Source organism: Microtus oregoni, unplaced genomic scaffold (assembly GCF_018167655.1).
Source record: "Microtus oregoni isolate MIOR12 unplaced genomic scaffold, Mior012 000035F_ref0000213, whole genome shotgun sequence".
Classification (NCBI taxonomy): domain Eukaryota; kingdom Metazoa; phylum Chordata; class Mammalia; order Rodentia; family Cricetidae; genus Microtus; species Microtus oregoni.
Window position 1 is genome coordinate 19,422,682 of NW_024543094.1, and position 24,651 is coordinate 19,447,332.

Consider the following 24,651-nt stretch of genomic DNA (forward strand, 5'->3'; position numbering starts at 1 on the left):
TTATCCACAGTGGTTATTGTGGGCTAAGAAGATAGCTTAGTTGGCATAGTTCTTGTCTTGGAAACACAAGGACCTGAGTTCATTCCCAGAACCCATGCTAAAACATAAAAAAAATGCATGGTGCCTCATACTTGTAACCCCAGCAATGGGAAGGGGAGAGAGGAGGATTCCTGTGGCTTGCTGTCCAGCCAGCTTTGCCTAACTCATGCTTTTCAAGCCGCCTAGAGATCCTGCCTCAAAAGCACAAGATGGATCGCACCTGAGGAATGACAGCTAATGTCTCTGGCCTCTTCACACATGCTCACACACATACATGTGTACATACACAAACACAAAACTAGTGGTTATTTGCATATTTCCCTCTGAACATCCCTGTGTGTACTATAAAACTTCTGAATGAATTTTAATATTCAATGTTCTAAGTAGTACGTAAGTAATTGTTACACTGTATTTACTTTCCCAAGAGTAACAAGGGAACAAGCCTGTGTCCCTTCAGTAGAGATGTGACCTGTGGTGTTCTCTGAATAGTTTTGATGCAAGTTTGGTTAAACCCAAGGATAAGAACCCTTCACAGATGGCTGATGTCTTAGGGTTCTATTGCTATGAAGAGACACCATGGCCACGTCAACACTTATAATGAAAAACATTTAATTGAAGTAGCAACTTACAGTTTCAGAGGTTCAGTCCATTATCATCATGATGGGGAGCATGGTGGTGTGCAGGCAAATATGGTGCTGGAGCTGAGAGTACTACACACTTTGCAGGCAACAGGAAGTCGACTGAGACACTGGGAGATATCCTGAGCATAGGAACCTCAAAGCCCACCCCACAGTGACACACTTCCTCCGACAAGGCCACACCTCCTATTAGTGCTACTGCCTTTGGGCTTATGGGGGCCAATTATATTCAAACCACCACAACTGACTTCAAATATTTGCTTTTGTGGAGGTCTTGTGTTGCGGGTGGAGGAAAAGATCAAAAGCCAGGAGATGGATCCACAAGGACAGATAGGCTAGAAGGCTGAAACCAGGTTGGTTTGAAACATGAGGTGCGGGAGACTCAACAAGGAACAAAGAGGCAAGCCATGATTCCCACACAAATGCTAGGAATCTAGAAGCTGGAAGGTAGAGCCTCTTCCAAGATACTGATTTATTTTTATGTAAGATTGCATACTCCATAGTACTGGGCACTGACTTGAGCCTAGTGTAACAAAATCAGCAATTTGCATCTCTGAACTCAAGATACCAGCATTCATTTAATGGGCTGCTGGGAGTTAGTGATTGTGCGATAGCAAGGATTTCTAATAAAATTTGATTTTTTTTTTTTCACAGCGAGACAATTTCAGGCAATCAGTAGCTCCTGAATTTGTGGGATTTTTCAGATCTCCCTTTGGATGTGACAGAGTGGACAGGCAGCCTGTGGTTACAAATGCTCTTGTATCAATGACTTTAAGTACTAAGCTCGTTGAAATCTCATTATCCCCCAGCCTGCGGGCTGTCTGGTAGAGGGTGCAATTGTATTAAGTGTAGGAAATGAATGCACTCTAAATTCATGCGTGGGTGCAGACTGCTGGCATCTCTCGGCCGTTTGGATTCTCAGAGCTCTCACCCAGCCGTGTGTTCCTTTCTTTGGCTTAGTAGAAAATGTGTTCCTAGAACTGAGACAGCGGGTTGTATGTATGTCTCAATGCAAAAAGCCATTCAAATATGTGTGCGTGTGTGTGCGTGTGTTCATATGTGTGCAGATGCCTGTGGAAGCCAGGGATTAAGCTTGAGTTTTGTTCCTTAGGAGCTGTCCACACTAAGTTTTGAGACAGTCTTTCACAGGGACCTGGGGCTCACTGATATGGTGGCAGGGCCAGCTGACCAGCAAGCCCCAGGGATCCATCTATCTCCACCTCTCCCAGTTCTGGGAATTTCAAATATTCAGGACCACACCTGGCTTTTTGCACAGATGCTAGGGATTAAAGCCAGGTGCTTGTGCTTGTCACCACACCATAGGTAAACAACTCTTGCTGTTCTTATAATAGATCTTGGCAGTCACTTCAAATGCTGAGACGGGAATCTGACTTCTAGATTCAGGGGTAGGGAGGCTCTTCCTGTTGGCCCCATCTTATTCTATTCCTTCCTTTGAGCAACACATTTGGGTTTGGCTATAATCCATGAAATATCAAATATATATTTTTTCTTTAGAGTTTGCGGCATTTCTACTCAAGGACCTTTCTGTTTCTCTTATTTCTGATTATGAAGGATGTTTACCATTTACAAGTTGAGGCAGTGTGTATAATGAGCTTCTGCCTTAGGTCTGTTTCCACAGAAACAGACTCTGAACCAGAGCTTTGGGTCCAGGTGAGTTTTCAGAATCTCCAGACTCAGCAAGCAGACAACAAGCAGGGAAGGAAGCAGGGAGCAAGCGGGGAAGGGGTGGGGGTCGCAGGAGATTATAAATTGTCCCAGTAGAATCTCCACCTTCTCCAGAACCTCTAGTGATGAGGTGATCCTTGACAGGTTTCTTTTGCCTGGAGGAAGGAAGGAGAAGTAGAGTGTACATTCTCTGGGTGTGGGTTGTCTCTGGGGAGAGAAGTGCGACCTTGGGCAAAGGAGTTTTTATGCTATAAGAAGTAAATTCAAAAGGATACAGGCAAGAGGAGTCATTCACCAGCACTCCCAATACCTAGAGTGTCACTTTGGGATGAGCTATGCAACATGGACCAGCATCCCTGCCCTGCCCATTTCCTACCATCCTCAACTCTCAGCCCAACTTGCTTCCACCACCCACTCCTCTCCTCTCCCAACCTCCTGCTTTCTTTCTTTTTCTTTTTTTCTTTGCATGAGTGTGTATGTGCATGTGTGTGTGTGTTCCCGTGTGCATATGTGGGCATGAATGTATGGAGTCCTGAGGATAACCTTGAGTCTTCACATCCCTTCCTCCGCCTTTGTTTGAGACAATTTCTCATTGGTCTGGAACCTTGCCAAGTAGGCTAGCTGCCCAGTAAGCTACAGGGAGGCGGCTTCCTATCTCCAGTATGATTTCACCATCACTAGGTTTACAAAGCCTGGCTTTGTATGTGGGTTCTGGGATATGAACTCAGGTCCTTATACTTGTGAGGCAAGTGCTACACTGACTGAGCCATCTCCTCAGCACAACACGAACAAGGAATAAAATTTATATACCATAAAATTCATTCAATTTGAATGTGGCATTTGGTGATCTTTAGTAAATTTACCGTTACCCAACCATCACACCAGTCCAGTTTTAGAACATTTCCATACATAAATGGCATACACTTCAAAAGAAATACAATATGAAGCAAATTTTAATGAGATTTCAGTGCAGTTAAGTCTTAACTGAAAGGATTTGTTGATAGACATGACATGTGTGAGCAAGGTCACATTGACAGTTCTTTGAGGTCTCAGAAGACCCTGGGAGATGCATCTAACTGAAAGCCTGGTGCAAAGTAGCTCTAACTCCTCCCTTTGTTAGGTAAACCCTTCCTAAACGTTGTCTGAGTACTGTGCCTGACAAAGGACTTTATTTCCCAGTAAAATAAATCCTTTTAGAGATAGGTTAGCTGTGCTGAGTGAGTATAGGTGGCAGACAACAAGAGAAAGAGACTCCACAGGACACGACACATTTGCGTGTCAATGGGCAGAAAGAGGAGATCTGGGGAAGATGGGAAAAGAAACAGACCCAGAAAACCAATGTGTCCTAAATACCAAGATCTGAACTTGACTACTTTTTTATTATTTTTATTGAGCTATATGTTTTTCTCTGCTCCTTCCTTCCTCCCCCTTTCCTTCTGTCCTCTCCCATGATCACCATGATTCAAATTTACTCAGGAGATCTTGTCTTTTTCTACTTCCCATGTAGATTCGATCCATGTATGCCTCTCTTAGGGTCCTCTTTGTTGTCTAGATTCTCTAGGGTTGTGAATTATAGGCTGGTTTTTCTTTGCTTTATGTCTAAAAGCCACTTATGAGTAAGTGCATTTTGTATTTGTCTTTCTGGGTCTGGGTTACCTCACTCAATATGATTTTTTCTAGATCCATCTATTTGCCCACCAATTTCAAGATATCATTTTTTTCACTGTGTAGTACTCCATTATGTAAATGTGCCACATTTTCTTTATCCATTTGTTGGTCAAGGGGCATTTAGGTTGTTTTCATGGTCTGGATATGACAAATAATACTGCTAATAACATAGTTGAGCACATGTGTTTGTGGTATGATTGAGCATCTTTTGGGTATGTACCCAAAAGTTGTATTGCTGGGTCTTGAGGTAGGTTGTTTCCTAATCTCCTGAGAAATCACCATACTGAATCCAAAGCAGCTGTACCAGTTCACACTCCCACCAGCAATGCAGGAGAGTTCCCTTTACACCACATCGTCTCCAGCATAAGTTCTTTTTGATCTTGGCTATTCTTACAGGTATAAGATGAAATCTCAGAGTTGTTTTGATTTGCATTTCTCTGATGGTAAAGGATGTTGAACACTTTTTTTAAGTGTCTATCAGCCATTTTTAGATTCCTCTGCTGAGAGTTCTTTGTTTGGGTCTGTACCCCATGTTTTATTGGATTATTTGTTTGTTTGATTGTTTGTTTATTTGTTTTGATGACCAATTCCTTGAGTTCTTTGTGTATTTTGGAGATCAGCCCTTTGTCCGATGTGGGGTTGGTAAAAATCTTTACCCATTTTATAGGAGAAGATCTATTCCCATTCTGTAGGTTGTCATTTTGTCTTATTGACTGTGTCCTTTGCTTTACAGAAGCTTCTCAGTTTCAGGAAGTCCCATTTATTAATTGTTTCTCTCAGTGTCTGTGCTACCAGGGTTATATTTAGAAAGTGTTCTCCTGTGCCAATTCATTTAATTTGTACTTCCCACTTTCTCTTCTATGAGGTTTAGTGTGGTTGGTTTTATGTTGAGGTCTTTAATCCATTTGGACTTGAGTTTTGTGCACGGCGATAGATTTGGATCTGTTTTCATTCTTCATGTTGACATCCAGTTATACCAGCACCATTTGTTGAATATGCTTTCTCTTTTCCAGTTTATATTTTTTGCTTCTTTGTCAAAAATCAGGTGTTTGTAGGTGTGTGGATTAATATCCAGGTCTTTAATTTGGCCCTCCTGTCTGTTTTTATGCCAATACCAGGCTGTTTAAGTTAGGGATTGTGATGCCCCCAGAAGTTCCTTTATTATACAGGATTGTTTTGCTTATCCTGTTTTTTTTCTTTTCCATATGTTGTTCAGTATTGTTCTTTTGAGGTCTGTGAAAAATTTTGCTGGGATTTTGATGGGCATTGCATTGAATCTGTAGATGCTTTTGGTAAGATTGCCATTTTTACTATGTTAATTCTACCCACCCGAGAACATGGGAGATCATTCCATTTTCTGGTGTCTTGTTCAATTTCTTTCATCAAAGAATTAAAGTTCTTGTCATACAGGTCTTCCATTTGTTTGGTTAGAGTTACTCCAAGATATTTTATGTTATTTGTAGCTATTGTGAAGGGTGATGTTTCTTTGATTTCTTTCTCAGCCCATTTATCATTTGTGTAAAGGAGGGATACTGATATTTTTGAGTTAATCTTATATCCTTCTACATTACTGAAGATGTTTATGAATTATGGAAGTTCCTTGGTAGAATTTTTGGGGTCACTTATATAAATTATCATATCATCAACAAATAGTGAGAGTTTGACTTCTTCTTTCCCAATTTGTATCCCCTTGATCTCCTTTTGTTGTCTTATTGCTCTAGCCAGAACCTCAAGTACTATATTGAATAGATATGGAGAGGGAGAGAGTGGACAGCCTTGTCTTGTTCCTGATTTTAGTGGGATTGCTTTGAGTTTCTTTCCATTTAGTTTGATGCTGGCTGTTGGCTTGCTGTATATTGTCTTTATTATGTTTAGGTGTGTTCTTTGTATCCCCGCTCTTTTATAAATACTTTTATCATGAAGGGATGTTGTATTTTGCCGAAGGCTTTTTCAGCACCTAATGAGATGATCATGTGAGTTTTCTTTTTTCAGTTTGTTTATATGGTGGATTGCATTGACAGATTTTTGTATGTTGAATCATCCCTACATCTCTGAGATGAAGCCTTCTTGGTCATGATGGATGATTTTTCTGATGTGTTCTTAGATTCAGTTTGCCAATATTTTATTGAGTATTTTTGCATCAATGTTTGTGAGTGAGCTTGGTCTGTAATTCTCTTTCTTAGTAATGTCTGTGCAGTTTGAGTATCAGGGTAGTTGTAGCCTCATAAAAAGAGTTTGGCAATGTTTCTTCTGTTTCCATTGTGTGGAAAAATTTGAGGAGTATTGGTATTAGTTCTTCTTTGATAATCTTGTAGAATTCTGTGCTAAAACCACCTGGTCCTAGACTGTTTTTGGTTGGGAGACTTTGGATGACTATTTCTATTTCTTTACCAGTTGTAAGTCTCTTTAATTTGTTTATCTCGTCATGATTTAATTTTGATAAGTGGTATTTATCCAGAAAATTGCCCATTTTTTATGTTTTCTAATTTTGTGGAGTACAGGTTTTCAAAGTATGACCTGATGATTCTCTGGATTTTCTTTGTGTCTGTTATATCCCCCTTTTCATTTCCAATTTTGTTAATTTGGATATTCTCCCTCTGCCTTTTGGTTAGTTTGGATATAGGTTTATCTATTTTGTTGTTTTTCTCGAATAATCAACTCTTTGTCTCATTGATTCTTTGTATTGTTTTCTTTGTTTCTATTTTGCTCATTTCAGCTCTCAATTTGATTATTTCCTGCTGTCTAGTCCTCTTGGGTGAGTTTGCTTCTTTTTGTTCTAGGGTTTTCAGGTGTTCTGTTTACTCACTAGTATGGGATTTTTCCAGCTTCTTTATGTATGCATTTAGTGTTATGAACTTTCCTCTTAACACTGCTTTCATCATGGCCCATAAATTTGGGTATATTTTGTGATAATTTTTGTTGAATTTTTAAAAAATATTTATTTATTTATTTATTTATTATGTATACAATATTCTGTCTATGTGTATGCCTGCAGGCCAGAAGAGGGCACCAGACCCCATTACAGATGGTTGTGAGCCACCATGTGGTTGCTGGGAATTGAACTCAGGACCTTTGGAAGAGCAGGCAATGCTCTTAACCTCTGAGCCATCTCTCTAGCCCTCATTTTTGTTGAATTTAAGGAAGTCTTTAATTTCTTCCTTGACTCACTGATGATTTAGGTGAGCATTGTTTAATTTCTATGTGTTTCTGGGCTTTCTGGAATTAGTGTTGCATTTGAATTCTAATTTTAAGCCATGGTGATCTGATAAGATAAATAGGGTTTTTCCGAATTGTTTTTGTACTTGTTGAGGTTTGCTTTGTTACTTAGTATATGATCAATTTTCGTTGTTGTTGTTGTTGTTGTTGTTTCAAGACAAAGTTTCTTTGGTGCCTGTCTTGGAACTAGGTCTCATAGACCAGGCTGGCCTCGAACTCAAAGAGATCTGCCTGCCTCTGCCTCCCGAGTGCTGGGATTAAAGGTGTGCACTACCACTCCCTGGCTTGGATGGAATGTTCAGTCCATTTGAATCATAACATCTGTTATTTTCCTTATTTCTCTGTCAAGTTTCTGTCAGGCTGATCTGTGTACTGTTGAGAGTGGGGTGTTGAAGTCTCTCACTATTAGTGTGGGGAGTTTAATATGTGATTTAAGCTTTAGTAGTATTTTTTTTTACATATGAGGGGGCCCTTGTATTTGGGGCATAAATGTTCAGTATTGAGATTTCCTCTTGATGGATTTTTTTCTGTGATTAATATAAAATGTCCTTCCTTGTTTCTTTTGGTTGATTTTACTTTGAAGTCTATTTTGTTAGATATTAGGATAGCTACACCAGCTTGTTTCTTAGGTACATTTGATGGAAAAAAATTCTCAACCCTCTACTCTGAGGTACTGTCTTTCTTTCAGGTTAAGGTGTGTTTCTTGTATGCAGCAGAAGGATGGATTCTGTTTTTGTATCCAATCTGTTAGCTTGTGTCTTTTTTATAGGTGAGTTGAGTATTTTTTATAGGTGAATATTAAGGGATATTAATGACAAGTGTTGGTGATGTTGTTGTGTATGGCATATGTGGACTCTTAATGTCTGCATAGCGCTTGACCAGGACCTTCTGGCTTTCATTATTTCCATTGAGAGGTCAGGTGTAGTTCTGATAGGTCTGCCTTTATATGTTACTTGGCCCCTTTCCTTTGCAGCTCTTAATATTCTTTCTTTATTCTGTATGGTTAGTGTTTGATTATTATGTGGTGAAGGGACTTTTTCTTTTTTGGTCCAGTCTGTTTGATGTTCTGTAAGCTTCTTGTATCTTCATATGCATATCTTTCTTTAGGTTGGGAAAGTTTTCTTCTATGATTTTGTTGAATATATTTTATGTGCTTTTTAATTGAACTTCTTCTATCCCTATTATTCTTAGGCCTTTTCATGGTGCCCCATATTTCCTGGATATTTTGTCTTGAGCTTTTGTTAGATTTAATATTTTTTTAGCTGATGAGTCTATTTCCTCAATTGTATCTTCAACGTTTGAGATTCTCTCTTCCATCTCTTGTAGTCTGCTGTTTATGCTTGCATTTGTGGTTCCTGATCACCTTCTCATATTTTCCATTTCCAGAATTCCCTTGGGTTTGTGTTTTCTTCATTGTCTCTATTTTGGTTTTTCAAGTCTTGAATCATTTCTTTCACCTGTTTGATTGTTTTTTTCTTGGTTTTCTTTAAGGGATTTGTTGATTTCTTCCATTTTTTGGTTTGCCTTTTCCTCTATTTCTTTGAGAGAATTTTCCTTTCCTCCTCAAGGGCTTCAAACAGTCTCCTAAAGTTATTTTTTAGGTCATTTCTTTTATTCATCTCTATTGGGGTGTTCAAGTCTTGCTGTTTTAGAGCTATGAGGGTTTGTTGGCGTCATGCTGTTCTTTGTGATGTTGAGTGTGCTCTTACCTTGTCTACTCATCTTTTCCTCTGATTGGCGTAGTCTTTGGGGATCAGTCTTCCAGGTGCCAGTGGACCAAGACTCAGATGTTTGCTCTTTGTGGTGAAGTTGGGGCCACGGTTTCAGTCACCCTGGAGGTCATTTGGCATTCTTGGAGGTCACTCGGCTCCACTGGAGATCACTGTGCAATCCTAGAGGTTGTTGGGGCCTGTTCCCACAGTAGTTGCTTGCTTGGGCCAGCTCCTGAGGAGGTCATTGGCTCAGGCCTGCTCCAGTGGAGGTTGCTGGCTCATACCTGCTCCCACGGATGTCCCTGGCTTGGGCCTGCTCCTGCAGAGGTTGCTGGCTCAGGCCTGTTCTCTTGGAGGCCACTCCCTCATACCTGCTTCTGTGGAGGTCAGAACTAGACTATTTCTAAGGCGCATTTAGGATATTCCTTGAATGGCATATTTGTCATTCCATGAATGAGAAAGTAGATCTGGAAAAAGAGAGGAGGATACCATTTCATAAAGTTTTATGGTATATTCATATTCATATGACACAAAACTCATTCTTTTAGATGCACAATCTGGTGGTTTGGGGGATGTTCACAAAGCTTTTCAGCCATTACCACTAATTCCAGAACATCTCTAGCCTCCCAGCTTAGGCTGTCTATTCACTTTTACTCAGTCCTAGTTTCCTAAATCACACACTAACCTGCTTTCTCACCTGGAGCCTTACCTGCTTTGGCCAGTCATATAAACGGAATTTTACAGTGTGCGGATCCCTTGTGTCTAATCGACTATCTCAGCACTATGTTCTCAGTATGCTTGTGATGTAGCCACACAATGTCAGTGCTCTAGTCCTTTCTGTGAGTGAACCGTCTATGTATCTACTATGTGTGTATGTCATACTTTGTTTATCCATTCATCTATTGATAGATCTTTGGGTTTAGTTCCACTTTTTTTTGGCTTTGAGAAATAGCTCTGCTATTGAATGTGCATAGAGGAGTTTTTACATGAATGTGTTTTCAGTTCTCCCAGGTATATACTTAGGGATGAAATTGCTGGACCATCATCTGTGCTTTAGCATTGTGAGGAACTGCAAGCTGCTTTGCAGAGTAGCCTCATAGTCTGATTAGATGTTTGTCATGGTGATTAAGTACCTGAGTGAATCGACTAAGAGGTGGGATGATTTATTGAGGGTCACAGTTGAGGAGACCATTATCAGTAGATCTTGGGAAGAGTTGAGGTATTTGTCATTTGCATTAAGGCTAATGTGCAATACAAGCACACTGTGCTCTTATTAGTAACTTAGAACATTGGTGAATGTGTCGGGCTCTCATTCAAGGTCATGGCCTGTCTTTTTCCTTCTGTAGTGAATGTGAAGGGTGAACGTGTTGGTGCTAGGAAGCGAAGGATAGGAAATTCATCCATAAGAATTACTCCTGTCCACAATGGGTTCTAGAACACACAGGAAGTGTGTCTTACAAGCTGCCTACCCCATACCCACAAACAGTGCTTCTATTCAGTAAGATTTCAAGTATTTAAGTTAAGGGAGAGAGACTCTGGGACAGAGACTGCTCACCTGCGCACACTGCACTTCATGGTCCTATTCCTAAAGGCGCACATCGCTTGCAAACACATTTCTGCACACAATGTATATCTGTGCAGTTAGAAGGAAAGGCTTTCAAGGAGTTAATCTGCCAAAACCATCAATAGTAAACTGACATCCTATACCTACTTTTATTCCATGATTTTGCCCCACCCTCTCTGTGCGGATGGATTGGATCATGACATTGCCAAACAGTCATCTACACCATGTGTGTCTGTGTGTGTGTGTGTTGCCATCTCCCCTCACACTACTCTAGATCACACATCAGCCCATCAGCACATCATCTAAATGTATTTTTGGCATAATGTTTTAAAGTAATGACTGAACGTGTACCAAAGGCTTCTGTCATTCAGATGATTTTAGCTGTGACCTCCTATTATACAGTAAGATACTAACTTGTGACCAGGCTCCCTTTACAAAGCCACATAGAACAGTCATTTAGTGGAGGTAGAGTTGGGACTCTAGAATATCCTTTCAGGATGTGGATTACTTGTTCTACACAAAAGAGACAAAGTATAGAAAGGTACAATACTCAGACTAGCTCAAACTCAGGTGGCTGAGAGAATTGAAAGTTAATGAATGAATGGATGAATAAATGAAAGACGTGAAATTTCAATAATAACACAGCAAATGACACAGCACTGTGCTAAAGGAAATAGTTTACAGACTGTTTCTGTTATGAACCCTGGCACATGGGTTGAGGTTTACATGCTATGTAAGCATGTCACGCTTGGCTAGAGCCAATTCATGCTCAACTATACTATACTATACTATACATTACAATATTTGTATAACATATATCATAAGTGTGTGTGTGTGTGTGTGTGTGTGTGTGAGAGAGAGAGAGAGAGAGAGAGAGAGAGAGAGAGAGAGAGAGAGAGAATGTGATGTCAGTATCAGGGATCTTCCTTTATTGACTTCTCCACTGAACCTGGAAATCACTGATTGACTACTAGGCCACTGGATTTATTTATCACTGGGTAGCAAATATTAAGACTTATATACTTGTTTGTGTGTGAGAGTGTGTGTGTATGCGCGCACGCGCACCATGAACCAAGCTGGGCCCGGGGATGAAACTGTAGCAAGTGAGACAAACATGGTCCCATCCTTGTGGAGCTCCTCATATGGGATAGGGTGGGGCCAGGACAGAAAGACAAACTTTACACAGATGAACTTGCTGATAATTGATTACAACCAACAAGTGCTGTGCAAGAATACAAAGTGCTAAGAAAAAAGAAAGCAGAGGACCTAACGTTGTCTGGGCACCAGGAAAGATTCCACTCCTCTGAAGCTGTGACATCCAAGTTGGAATCTTAAATGATAAATGAAGCTAAAAATATGCAGACAATTTGTCATTGAGAGAGCTGAGCTGGGAAAGGACCTGCCACCAAGCCGGAGTTCAGGCCCTGGAACTCAATGGTGGAAGGAGAGGACCAGTTCCCACAATTTATCCTCTGACTCCCACGTATGGACCATGAAATGAATGTGCACATGCACACACAGTAAATAAATAAATAAATGATTCTTTTAACATGCAGAGGTTCAACAGATACAAAGAATCTTTGCCCAGCAGTTGACTGAATAATAGACAAGCGACCCTTGAGTCATCTTTGCTCTGTCCAAAGCCATGTTACATCTTCCTTTGCTTCTGAAAATACTCTGTCCTCCCTCACGTGCACTGGAAGATGTTCCACAGAGATCCATGCTAGCTGAGGCACACCAGAACAGATATAAACACATACAGACCAATTACAACAACGCATAATGGGGTTGAGACGTGTCCTTTAGATTAAAAAAAAAAACCCGGGGTTATCAGTTTTCTTCAGATTCTGAGTCCCTGTGCATATGTGAATTGCATAATTGTTCTCCATCAGTTTGGAGCACACGTACCCAAGATAGGCCATCATGTGCTCCCAGCCAGCTGGCAGTCCCCCACATGGGAGCTGTCGCTTTTCAGACTCCGTAACCAGGTCCTGTCCCAAGACCCATTCCAGAGCCTATTCTTCTTCAGTTTTCAGCTACTGAAGGAAGGCAAGCTTTCTATCATTCTACAGAAAGCATGATAAAAGAATAATTGTCACTTAGGAGATGATAAGGCATGCCTCTGAGTGTGTCTGTGAGGATGTTTCTAGGCATTAACTTGGGGCGAAAGACCCTCTTTGAACATAGGTTGACCCATTAGGCTGGGGGTGGGAGTTACATGAAGTAAAAAATAGTTGCTGAGATTCAAACGTTCTCAGTTCTGCTTCCTGGTCTGCCAAGGTGTGAGCAAGCCACCACACCCCCACACCTGTCACCGTGGAGCCATCTGCCAGAATACCGTCCTCTCTTGATGGACTATCTCCTTTCAAACTGAGAGCCAAAATAAAAGCTTCCTCCTTTAAATATCTTTGTTCCAGGCATTTGGTCACGCTGATGAGGAAAGTAGTTAATACTCTGCCAAAGAGAAATCTTTCTAATTGGGACTAATTTCAGAAAGGCCGATATGTAATTGTCAAAGAGCTCATTACAGAATTTTCCCAGTCTCGTATTTAAAACATCCAAGACCATCTGTTGTCACAAGGTTCATGCTAAATGAGTCCATCCAGGTCACTTGTCATCTGGGGCTAATAAGAACTTCATTAACCTACAGCATCCCAGGCAACATGCCATCCTGGGGTGACAGCCTTCTCAGCCTCACCTGGGAACCCTTAACCATGTGGAAAGGAACCTGCCATTGGAGAACCAAAGAACTCAGTTGTGAGACCACTTAGAAGGTTTCTACTTGCACCGATTTCCATCCGAATGCCTGGATGTGTTAAAAAAACCCAGCCCATCTGTGGGAACAGGAAAAGTGGGGCCCCCCCTGTCATTAAAAAAATAAATAAACAAAAGAAAAGCTGTCCCCGTGTCCTGCCTGGGTGGCAGCTCTTTGTTCTTTTAAACCCCCTCCACAAGGGTGCCTTGTCAGAAGTTTGCCAAGGCATCTTTTCCCATTGTCTAACTTATTTTTAAAACATACAGAATCACTCCTTTTATTGAAGATAAAACGAGTCTCAGATAATTCAGTCCTGTGTGGCCTTCTTTGCATGCTCAGGACTCGTCCAGTGCCAAGGTGTAGAAAGCACTGTGAATGCCAATGGCTCTGGAGACGCCGCTCTGAGTTCCGCCTCTGTGCTGCCCTCTGCCCCGTCCCCGTGTTTGCCTTTCCGTAGCAGTGGCCAGGTGGCCTGGTTAATTTTCATGAAGTCACTGTTCTTCTGTTTCCTACCTTTCTGTGGAGTCCTTAGCTCGCTCTTCCTTGTCCAACCCAGAACTGGCACTGGATCCCAGTCTAGCTATTCTCTAGCCTAGCTCTGATCACACCGCCACTTGACACTAAAGACTGTTGGCATGCTGATGTCTCGCTAGTTGTCAACTCTATCCTTGGCTTGACCCTCTGGAGTTTGGACTGTAACAAGAGCTAGGCTCTGCATTTCTCTATCTAGCAGGCTTCTTCATTCGACATTTCCTGCACAGGGCTCTAAATCTGTGTCATCCAACATGTGCCTTTTAACGCTAACTGAAGTTAAGTAAAATCAGAAAACCGCTTCTTCAGTTAGCTAGACCTGTGTTGTTAGTGGCTACCATATTGGACAATAGAGAAAACAAGTGTTTCCATAATTAGAGAATTCTAATTATGAATTCTAGATAATTTTGCCATTCCAAAGCTATACTTTCCTTGGGGTCCTTGTATTAGCTAGGGTGTTCTATTGAAAAAAAAAACAAATAAAAGAATAAGTGGTTGGTTGTCATAGATTCACGAGACTAAGGAGACTGAGATGTCCCACAGTCTGCCATCTGCAAATGAGAGAGCCAGGAAAATCAGTGACATAGCTCAGTCTACAGGCAAAGGCATGCAAGTCAGGGAGCCAGTGGTGCACAGATGCTGGTCTGCAGATGAGAAAGGCCACCATTTCAGCTCTAGTCACCAGGCAAAAGGAAAAAGGAGTAAATTTTTCTTTTATCTATGTCTTCTTCTGTTCAAGCTCTCAACTGCTCATGTGATACCTACCATGTTGGAGAGGGCTGCCTATTCCACTACTTCACTGTGTCCACCATTTTCAACAGCAATCTCTTCCAGAAATTCCCTCAAAACATACTTAGAAATTACGCTCCACCAGAAACCTGGGCCCTCAATAACTCAGTCAAGATAACCAAGAAACTAAACCATTGCAACTCCCAATTCAAAGAGTGGTGTCCCCATCCACCCATTCCTCAAGTCAAAACCTAGAGACACTGGGGGTCTGTTCCTTCTCCAGTATATTGACACTAGCTCCATCTGCAAACCTCGTTTTCTCCAGAACATGTTCCACCCCTTTCCAGTAATCTTAAACTCCTTTTTCCCTCTGCCCTGATCTGCCTGTTTCCACGCTAGCCTTTGCAACCCATCTCCAGCGGTGACAGAAGGGAGTGGGGAGGGAGGTGTGTGAGATCAAAATGCATTGTATGAAATCCTCAAAGAACTAATAAAAATGTTTCCTCTTTTAAGAATTCTATTTATATCTCCACCATATTTTTAGTTGGGTTGTTTCTTGATGTCCAGTTGTTTGAGTTCATATTTTAGATATTAGCCCTCTATTAAATGTGTAGCTGGTAAGCATCTTTTCCCATTCTGTAGCCCATTGTTTGGTCTAAATGATGGTGTCCTTTGCCTTACAGAAGCTTTTCATTTTTATAAGGTTCCATTTATTATTATTCTTTCCTGTGTGCACAGTATCTCTTGTTCTTCTCTTCTCGGGCACTGGAGATCAAATCTAAGGCCTTACATAGGCTAAGCCTTTCCCCTGCTGATCCCCATTGTCCTCTTTTTATATACTAGGATGAAGTATTTTTACCTTAATTATCTTTGTCAAAGGCCCTGTCTCCAACAGAGCCACTGGGATGTACTGGAGAGTTAAAATTTAAACATAGAGATTTTAGGGTGGGATACACAGTTCAGCCCCATTGTACCAGATAGAAAAAGACAAATTATCCAGAATCAAAATATAATGGTACATAAGGTGTTAAATTTTTTCTGGTCCATTAGATAGAAAAACATTTGTTTGTATTTTGGAAATCTCTGAACAGATTGAAGTCTGGCAGATACTGTGAAATGGAATTCTAAGAATAAATTGTTTTTGAAAATTATTGAAGTAGGATTTGACAAAGGAGGAAAGTCCTGACGGCAGAGGTGGGATGAGGTAAAACCTTGCTCTCGCCGTAATGGTTGAGGGTGTCCCCCAGGAGCCAAGTGTGTGGTGACCAGAGTGGGAATGCTAGGCTCTAGGCTAGGAAAATGAGGGACTGTCCTGACTGTCAGAGGGAAATCCCAGGCACTGCCAAAAAATTTGTCTTTTTTTTTCTGGCAAAAAAAAAAAAAAGCCTTCATCTGCCCTCTGGATCTCAGGGTTTCTCCATTCAAAGAGGTATCTTTGGTAGTGTTTCTTAATCACAACCTGTATGGTCCAGGAAGGACTTCCCCCAAGACTAAATGTAAAGAAAGCACTTGGTTCTCAGAAAACACATGTTTCTAGCCAGCCTGGCTGGATGGAAGGGGTCCATGAGGACCACATTGCTCTTGTAACTGTTCTAATAGTCTTCCTTCTGTGCTGTTCCTGCCCTGCTATAGGAGAGCTTTATGCAACTTCTTATGACAGATTCTTGTACCTGCCCAGTACAAGAGCACAGAACTCTTTCGTCTTCTCTCTGTTCATCTATGATAAATTTTTTGGTTAGTGGGACACATTGCCCAGCCACTATATGCACTTCATTCAGTGATTGTGTGAGTGGTGTTGTTAGAACATCTATTAGTTACTTTTCTCATTGCTGGTAGCAAACACCTGACAACCAACAACTTAGGAGACAAGTGCTTTGGCTTATAGTTTAAGGGGCTATAGCCCATCACAGCAGAGGAGGCATGGCGGCGGGAGCATGAAGTGGTTGTACACAATGGACCCACAGTTGGAGGAAAGACTGCATAGGAAGTAGAACACCAAAGCCCTCATCCCTCACCCCCAGTGAACTGTTTCCTTCAAGGAGGCTCTAAAGCAGTACCACCAGCTAGGGACCAAGTATTCAAATGTATTAACCTGTGGCTAGCATTTCACATTCACCCTGTAACCATTTTACATACAATTTTACATAGTAATAAGCATCAAGTTTTAAGATAACAAAACATTGTCTTTTAAAATCAGGTAGTAAAGGCTAAGGAGACAGTCAACAGGCAATGTACTTGTTATGCAGGCATTAGGATCCATATTGGACCCCAGCACTCAGAACTGGGTGAGTGAGATGGATCCCAGGGTCTCACTGGTCAGCTATTCTAAGCAAATCAGTGAGCACCAGGTTCAGTAAGAGACCCTATCACAAAATGTAAGGTGGAAAACAATTGAGGGAGATACCCAGCATTGACCTCAGGCCTCTACACATACACACGTGGTGCTCCACATCCCCCATACACACAGAGAGAGGGAGGGAAAGAGAGAGAGAGAGAGAGAGAGAGAGAGAGAGAGAGAGAGAGATAAGATGGGTAAGTTCAAGTTCATAAAACAATAGCATTTACACTATAATTCTTGGTGCCTTGAAGAAGTTATACTGCACAGTAGTCTACAGCAGGGCAATCTAAGCTTAATGTTTTCTCCGTATAGCATCTCTGAAATGTCTCTTGACAATTGCTTTTTCCACTTATAGGTATTTACATGGTTTAAGAGTTTCCCAAATAAACAGAATTTTACTGAGATTGTGACATCAAAGCATTCACATTGGCATATTTAAAGTTGGCACATGTTATGACAGTTATGGACTGTAATAGGCAAGGAGGGTGAGCTACTGAACAGACCAAAGTTCAGCATAAACTCATGCTGCTCTAGAAGTCATCAGAACTGGAATCCAGCAGAATCAAGAAATATGGACCATGTCTTCTCTCTTGTTTCCATGGTGTTTGGTAGCCAGTTTGTCTTCCTATGTCTACATCCCCTGAAGCTGAACCTCCCCCTCTGTGGTTGCTTTTATGTTGACCTCCTGAAGCTCATTGAATATTAATACTCATTATGACATGGAGATTATGACCATACGGGATCTATAAGAAGTGAATAGAAGGAGGCTGGGGATAAAGCTCAGTAGAAAAGTGCTTGCTGTACAAGCATGAAGCCCTGGGTTCAGTTCCCAACAGTTATACAGGAAATGCTTGCAGGTGAGACAGTATGTACCTGTAATGGTGATGCTGGAAATTGAAATAGGGGTTACTGGCCCATCTAGACAACTGATACTGACCTCTGACCTCTGAATACACATGCACACATGTGCACATACCAGCATGTACACACACACACACACACACACACACACACACACATACAGAGAGAGACAGAGAGACAGAGACAGAGAAGTGATTAGGGCTCTATTCTCATGCATGGATGAGTCTATTTCTGTGATGAAGGAATTAATGGCTAGTGGATTCTTTCAAGTGGATTCAGTAGAAAAGCTGCTTTGGCTGGGTCTGTTGTGTCCATGTAACACCCTACACACCTCCAAACTCTGCCAGTAAGAAGCCCATCGCCAGCAGCAATCTCTTAGCCTTGGATCAGATCCAGGGTCAAGATAAAGTTCATCTTCATAACTCAGTCTACATTGTATTGATAACAACAGAAGAAAGAGACAGCTTCCGATAACTCCTTGTATCACATAATCCATTCTTATGGTTCTCCTCTCTTCCCCAACCGCCCTGATACCTCACCCCCATCCTGATTTCATTATGATGCTTTGCCTGCTTTGATTGGAGAGTTTGATTTTTAACATGGAGTTTTAAGCATTTTCAAGCAGAGGCTTCCCATAGATGACAGTTGTCGAGAAGGCAGCCTCTCCACACAGCCCACACAGGTCAGCCAGCCATGTGACCTGTGTCTCACCATAAGGAAGCTCATTCCTCTGTAGATTATGAAACAATATAACCTTGCATATCTGCTTCACATGTACTTTCAAGAACAGGCAGGATCCTATTCAGTGGATGGAAGGGTATTTTTTCACAGCACTGGAGGAGGGGTTAATTCTGCTGGGAGCTCCCTTTCTTGCTTGTGGTGTCTTCTGTGGTAGATGGGACAGAGATCTAAATCCATCACGGAAGAATCATCGTTTATGACTTAACATCAACCTCAGGATGTCCCAAAGGTCTGCCCCCAAATACTCTCATTTTGAGACTTGCCTCCAAGAAGGAACTGGGAGCCATTCATGTCTTTACAGTGGGTTTTGAAAATGCGTGCCTTGTGAATTTTTTTTTCTGAAAGTATAAAGTGATTTGCAAATTTAAGACTTCTTTTTAAATTAATATTGTTACTTTTTTCTGTCAAGTTTCTAAACATTTCCTCAGAGTCCTGGTTTCTAAGGAAACCAAATTCTTCCTAAGCAATATTCGTAAGTATGCACTTTGAAGTTTAAGAAAAAGAATCTTAAGTGCAGATAGGGAGGCCTGTGACAGCACACACCATCCATCTGCTGATACTGATGCTTCAGCTTCCACTGCACCGCTGCCCCATGGCCATGCACAGATGTGTATTTTATAGACCCACCAAGGTCTTAAATATCCCATTGGAGAAAAAGACCTTCCAAGAGCAGTAAGCTGGGCAGATGAGATTCAAGGGAGGCAGAGGAACGGGCAGGGTTGGGCTGTGGAATGCTCAGTCAGGAGGTGAGATGGTAGGAGAGGTAAGGATTATTGCCCGACCTCCAGGATCTGGAGAAGAGACAAAGTGGGGACAGGCTGGCCAGCGATGGGCGGGCATCATTGGAAGGTAGAGCAATGTTAAGGGATGAGGGATGTCTCTTACCCCTTTGTAATTGATAACTACTTAGCTATCTCCAAGTGCATAGGTTCATGCTGATGAGTCGTGGGCACCCAGGAAAAGCTGAATGAGTGTTGAGGAAATAATGAGGTGATTGCCTGCCGGGCATCCATGCTCACCTTGCCCCCACGGCATCAGTCTTCCTATGGTAGTACTTCCTCTGGTTCAGCAGGGGGTCAGATACTGAAATCTACTGGGGTTGTAGAAAGAATTTGGCATCACTTGCCAGGTCAGGGTGTCTAAGGAGCTTGGCTCTCTGGAGGGTAGATTGTTAGACGACATGGTCGTCAGAAAATGCTGTCATCTGGGTTGCTTCCAGTTCTTGTTTGTTTGTTTGGTTGGTTGGTTTTGGTTTTTTCAAGGCAGGGTTTCTCTGTAGCTTGGAGCCTGTCCTAGAACTAACTCTTGTAGACCAGGCTGGTCTCGAACTCACAGAGATCCTCCTGCCTCTGCCTCCCGAGTGCTGGATTAAAGACGAGAGCCACCACCGCCCGGCTGCTTCCAGTTCTTTTCACTCTTTGAGTTGCTTTTTATTTCTCCTGAGCGCCTCTCCCATCTAGATCGTCAGTTTGCTTTGCAAGGGAAGCATTCTCCAAGCACATTGTTGCTTAGAACAGCCACAGGTAATGGAAGAAAACCCGAAAACACAAGACTTTATAGCTTCAGTTGTTTTTATTTTCATTATCAGCTTTTTACAGAGATGGTTTCAGTGGATCCATTATTCCATGTTAATTGCCATGACTTGTAGAAAGTGAATCGTGTCTTCGCGCCTGTGTGTACACTGCTAACATCTGTCTTTTATTGCGTTAAAACTCTAAAGGAAGGAGTTGTTTTATGGTTTTAATATTTCTAATAAATGTATGTTTATATGGTTTTAAAATTCGGAGGTTTTTTAATAGCATGTCCCTTGAGTTTCTTTCTAAAATGCTTTATTTATGTAGATAAAGCACTGTCCTTTTAGTGATACATACATTCTCAAATTTGAAAGTAGTTGGTTGGTTCTGCTCTGGGCTGCTGCTTTGTTTCTTTATCAGGGCTACAGTGGCATAGAATGGCAGGGTCAGAACCAACTTATCTACCTGCCCTTAACTGTGTCCACCATAAGTTTACATTTTGATGTATCTTAAAAACACAAAACCCATCAAATGAAATATAAAACTCAGAGTAAATTCAAATGAAATGTTGTCACCAGCACATACCAGAGCTGTGTGATGCAGTGTCCTCCTTTTTATTATTTTGAGTCAGAGACTCACCATGTAGCCCAGGCTAGCCCCAAACTTGCCACCTTCCCACCTCTGCATCTCATGTCTTGGGCGTGCAGGCATTCGTCGCCACACCCGGCATCGTGCCTTTCCCCGCCCTCTTTCTTTTCTGTAACTCTCCAGTGGCTTTGAGAGTCTGAGAACTTTCAAGGGTGTGCTCCTACTCGTTGTTGAAAAGAGTTGACTAGATTCGTCTGCCCATTCAAATAGGTAAAAGGTCGAGGTCCAAAGATCTAAAGGGCACTCGTGTACTCAGTGTCTCAGGGGCTAACATTGATCAAGAGCCCAGACTTCTGCTGGGAGGCCATTTTGACTTTGCAATGTTTCAGCAGAACAGAGAATAGAGGTGAAGGTCAGGAATGACTTCTTAGGAATGGCTACACCCCAAGTCTTGGGGGGTTTGTTTTTGTTTTTCTACTTTCCTTTTATTCTGTGCATTTTTTGCTGCTGTGATGTAGGGACCTTTTCTATGGATTGCTTCTGGGGAAAAGGTTGGGTACACTCTAAACTCAGAATTGGGCTCACGTTTTAAATTTATTTTTAGAAATGAAGTTTGTTTTTTTGTCCTACTGAAAACTCTCAGTGACGAATCATTTCGTCTGCACCGTCCAGCAGCCCTCTGTGTTCCTAATGTCTTATGTATTTGTTTCACAGCGTGTCCGGTGGAGAACTCTTTGATCGGATAGTGGAGAAGGGATTTTACACAGAAAAAGATGCCAGCACTCTCATCCGCCAGGTCCTGGATGCTGTGTACTATCTCCACAGAATGGGCATTGTTCACAGGGACCTCAAGGTGAGGCATTGCTCAGCAATACCAACTACTCCACACCCCATAAAGCACCTGCTGGAGAGGACCAGCTACGGTAAAGGCATAAGGATGCTTTGAGAGGAGACAGGGGGAGTGGGTGGCGTGTACTTTTTAGGTGTCAATGCACTGAGGCCCAGAAGTAGAAGATCAATGCAGCTGACCACAGTTTATGAGATTCTGTAGCCGATAGGCAGCCACCAGAGCCATAGCGAGGTGGTTGTGTATGAATACAAGAATTTCTGAAAGAGCATTCGGTACATTCTCTCCTCTCTTCTCTTCCCTCCTCCCATCATCTTTCCTTCTCTCTTCCCCTCCATGCACCGTCTCTCCATTTCCTTGTTTTCCCTCCTTCCCTTTCTTCCTGTTGATTTTTTTCCAGTTGCTTTTTTTAGATAGAATTTCTCTATATAGACTACACTGGCTTCAGAACTCCAAATTCTCTGACTTTACCTTCCTAGGTGATGAGACTGTAAATCCTTGTCTTTTCTTTATGAGGTGTGTGTATCTTTTATCTTTAGCCCTGAAGGGTTTAGGCATTATAATGCCACCTTAGTGTCCCATTCCCTTCCCCTCGCCCAGAATTTAGTAGCTGTTACACGCAAGGGCTGGAGAGTCAGCGAAAGCAGCGCTGATGAGCCCATGTTGCAATGTGACTTCATGCTACAGTGTTACAGGTCTAGCTTCCACACCCTCCTGTGTGCGTGAGACAGATGTCCACCCCCTAGCACATACATGCACCACTTGATATAGAAATGCAAGGACTGTCTTGCATGGCAAGCTTGCTGCCCTTAGCAGGAAGTCATCCAGAGTCACCTGTAACATTTGCTAAACAGAAGTTGAGCATCAATCCATCATCTCCTTGTGGGCATCAAGAAGTAGAGTGGTACAGCTTTCCCTTCAGGAAGACTACCCTTTGGGTTGGGGCGTGGCTTGGTGGCTGAGCACTTGCCTAGCATGTGCAAGCCCTAGGCTCTGTGCCCAACACCACAACATTTTTTTAAAAGATTAATTTATTATATATACAGTGTTCCATCTGCATGTATGCCTGCAGGCCAGAAGAGGGCACCAGATCTCATTACAGATGGTTGTGAGCCACCATGTGGTTGCTGGGAATTGAACTCAGGACCTCTGGAAGAACAGCCAGTGCTCTTAGCCTCTGAGCCATCTCTCCAGCCCCACACAACATTTTTTATTAGTTAATTTTTTTCATTTTACATACCGATCCCAGTTCCTTTCCCTCCTCTCCTCTGTTCCCTCCCCAAACCCCCGCTGCCTCCCATCTACCCCATCCCTACCCACTCCTCCTCCATCTCCATTCAGGCTTCCCTTGGGTGTCGGCAAAGCCTGGCACATCAATTCAAGGCAGTACCTCTTTTTGAAAAAAATTTTAAAAAAAGATGTACTCTGGAGTTTTCTCTTTTACTTTCCACATTTCATTTTTTCTCTCATCATTTTTCTGTTTCCATTTTTCCCCTTTCTGTAGTCCATCTTGAGACCTTCTAGAGATCTTTCAGAGAGGCAAAACTGTTAGCCCAAATCAGTGTCAGGGAGGTGTGGGGAGGTCAGTAAGATCTCTGTTCTGGCTCTGCCCAAAAGGGCCCTGATCAGGTGAGTTCACGGAAGACCCAGGAATTTGCCTTTCCAGTGAGTGATGATCCCTCCCTGAGGGGACAGTGATGCCAGTCTGGGACGCCACTTGGGGAACCACTAGAGAGAGACACTTCGGACTGCCAACCAGTCCTGCTAGCCTCTGTTATCCTCTTGCCAAGAAATGGGCTGTGAGTGTAATGAGCCCATATTCGGAGCCCTGAGGCTCTGCAGAGTAAGAAAGAAGCTAGGCCAGCCATCCCAGTACCCCCTTCATGCCAGGCAGCACCCCGTCACTGCTCTTTTGCACCCCTGCCACAGGCCAAGTCAGTGCTTTGAACACAACAACTGTTGCTATCTAGCTGTTGCTAAGCAAGTTAGTGTTGCGACTTCAGACGTGTGGTATGCAGGGCCATCGGTGCTTCCTAGGAAAATAAGTTAGAAACGATTAAGACATATCCAGGAAGAACAGAGTTCATGTTCCCCTGAAAAAGCAAGACAGGAGACCATTTTTCACTTCTACCTAAAACTGCCGACAAGGGCTTGCAGCTCTCAGCCTGGGGAACTTCCAGAACACCAGGCCTTCTGGAAGTACAACCCATGACTATCAAACAGGAAGGGGAAGACGATTTTGAAGCTTCAAAGAGTTTCACTGGTGTGGTGTTAAATTTTCATCAACTCCTAAGAACATGGAAACTACTCGATCTGAGCTACAGCAACAGAGAGCCTGATGGTGCTAATGAAAGACATATACAGGGTCTGAGAAGCTACCCTAACCCATGAGCAAGCATGCCCACTTCTCCTTCCTAACAGGCGTTTTTATGTCCGGTGGGTCCTGGGAAACTACTAGCGATAACCCAGTGTTGTGTTTTGTTCAAGTACAGGGAGTGAGAAAGGAAGTGGCTTCCGCTCCCACATCAAGCATGATGGTTCCTTAGCTTTGCCCTGTTGATATTTAGAGGTGGAGGACTGTGTGTGGGCAGGAGCCCTGGGCCCTGCAGGAGGTTTAGCAGTTTCCCTGAATTCTAGCCTCTCAATTTCCAGCACCTTTCCTGGAGCCATAGAAACCCAAAGTGTCTCTAGGCTTTGCTGAATTTTCTCCACTGAGGGACCAAACTGTTCCCTGTTGGGAAAACTAGATTCATTGTGTTGTTATATGCAGCAGTCACTTTCCCAGAAATGTATTGAATGAGATCATTTTTAAGGATTATTATATAAAGTATTACCCAGAAAGGAGCCTAATAGTCTAATTTGAGTATTAGCCCATGGTTGCCTTAGAGAGAGGCCATAATGGGCAGCAAAATCATTTTTCAGGTGAGGCCAGGTCCTCCAAAGGGTCCCCTCGTGGCAGGAAGAACCGTGATGTGCTACAGTGAGATTCTCTTCATGGCCTCTTACCTTCCAGTCAGATCATCCCTTAAGTGATCCCCTGGCCACCTCAGCTCTGCCTCTCTACCCCACCTGTAAGGAAAAGCCTTGCAGCCATCCCCAAATCTTGAGAAAACTCAAAGTATTGATCAAAACAATGACTATCTAGTTACTTTAACCCTCTTCGGAGATAATTGTTCAGGAAAGCATCTTACCGGCCAGATGAAACACCTGTGGGGGAAGTGGGT

At 42.4% G+C, this 24,651-nt stretch overlaps 1 protein-coding gene across 3 annotated transcripts in view; it reads left to right on the forward strand.

Moving 5' to 3' along the window:
• The window catches only part of Camk1d (calcium/calmodulin dependent protein kinase ID), a 417,381-nt gene that overhangs the window by 328,191 nt on the left and 64,539 nt on the right, over positions 1-24,651 (forward strand). For all 3 annotated transcript variants that reach the window (XM_041630683.1, XM_041630682.1, XM_041630684.1), the window contains exon 4: positions 21,295-21,433. In XM_041630683.1, coding sequence (XP_041486617.1) covers positions 21,295-21,433 — 139 coding nt within the window. The remainder of the gene's footprint in view (positions 1-21,294; positions 21,434-24,651) is intronic.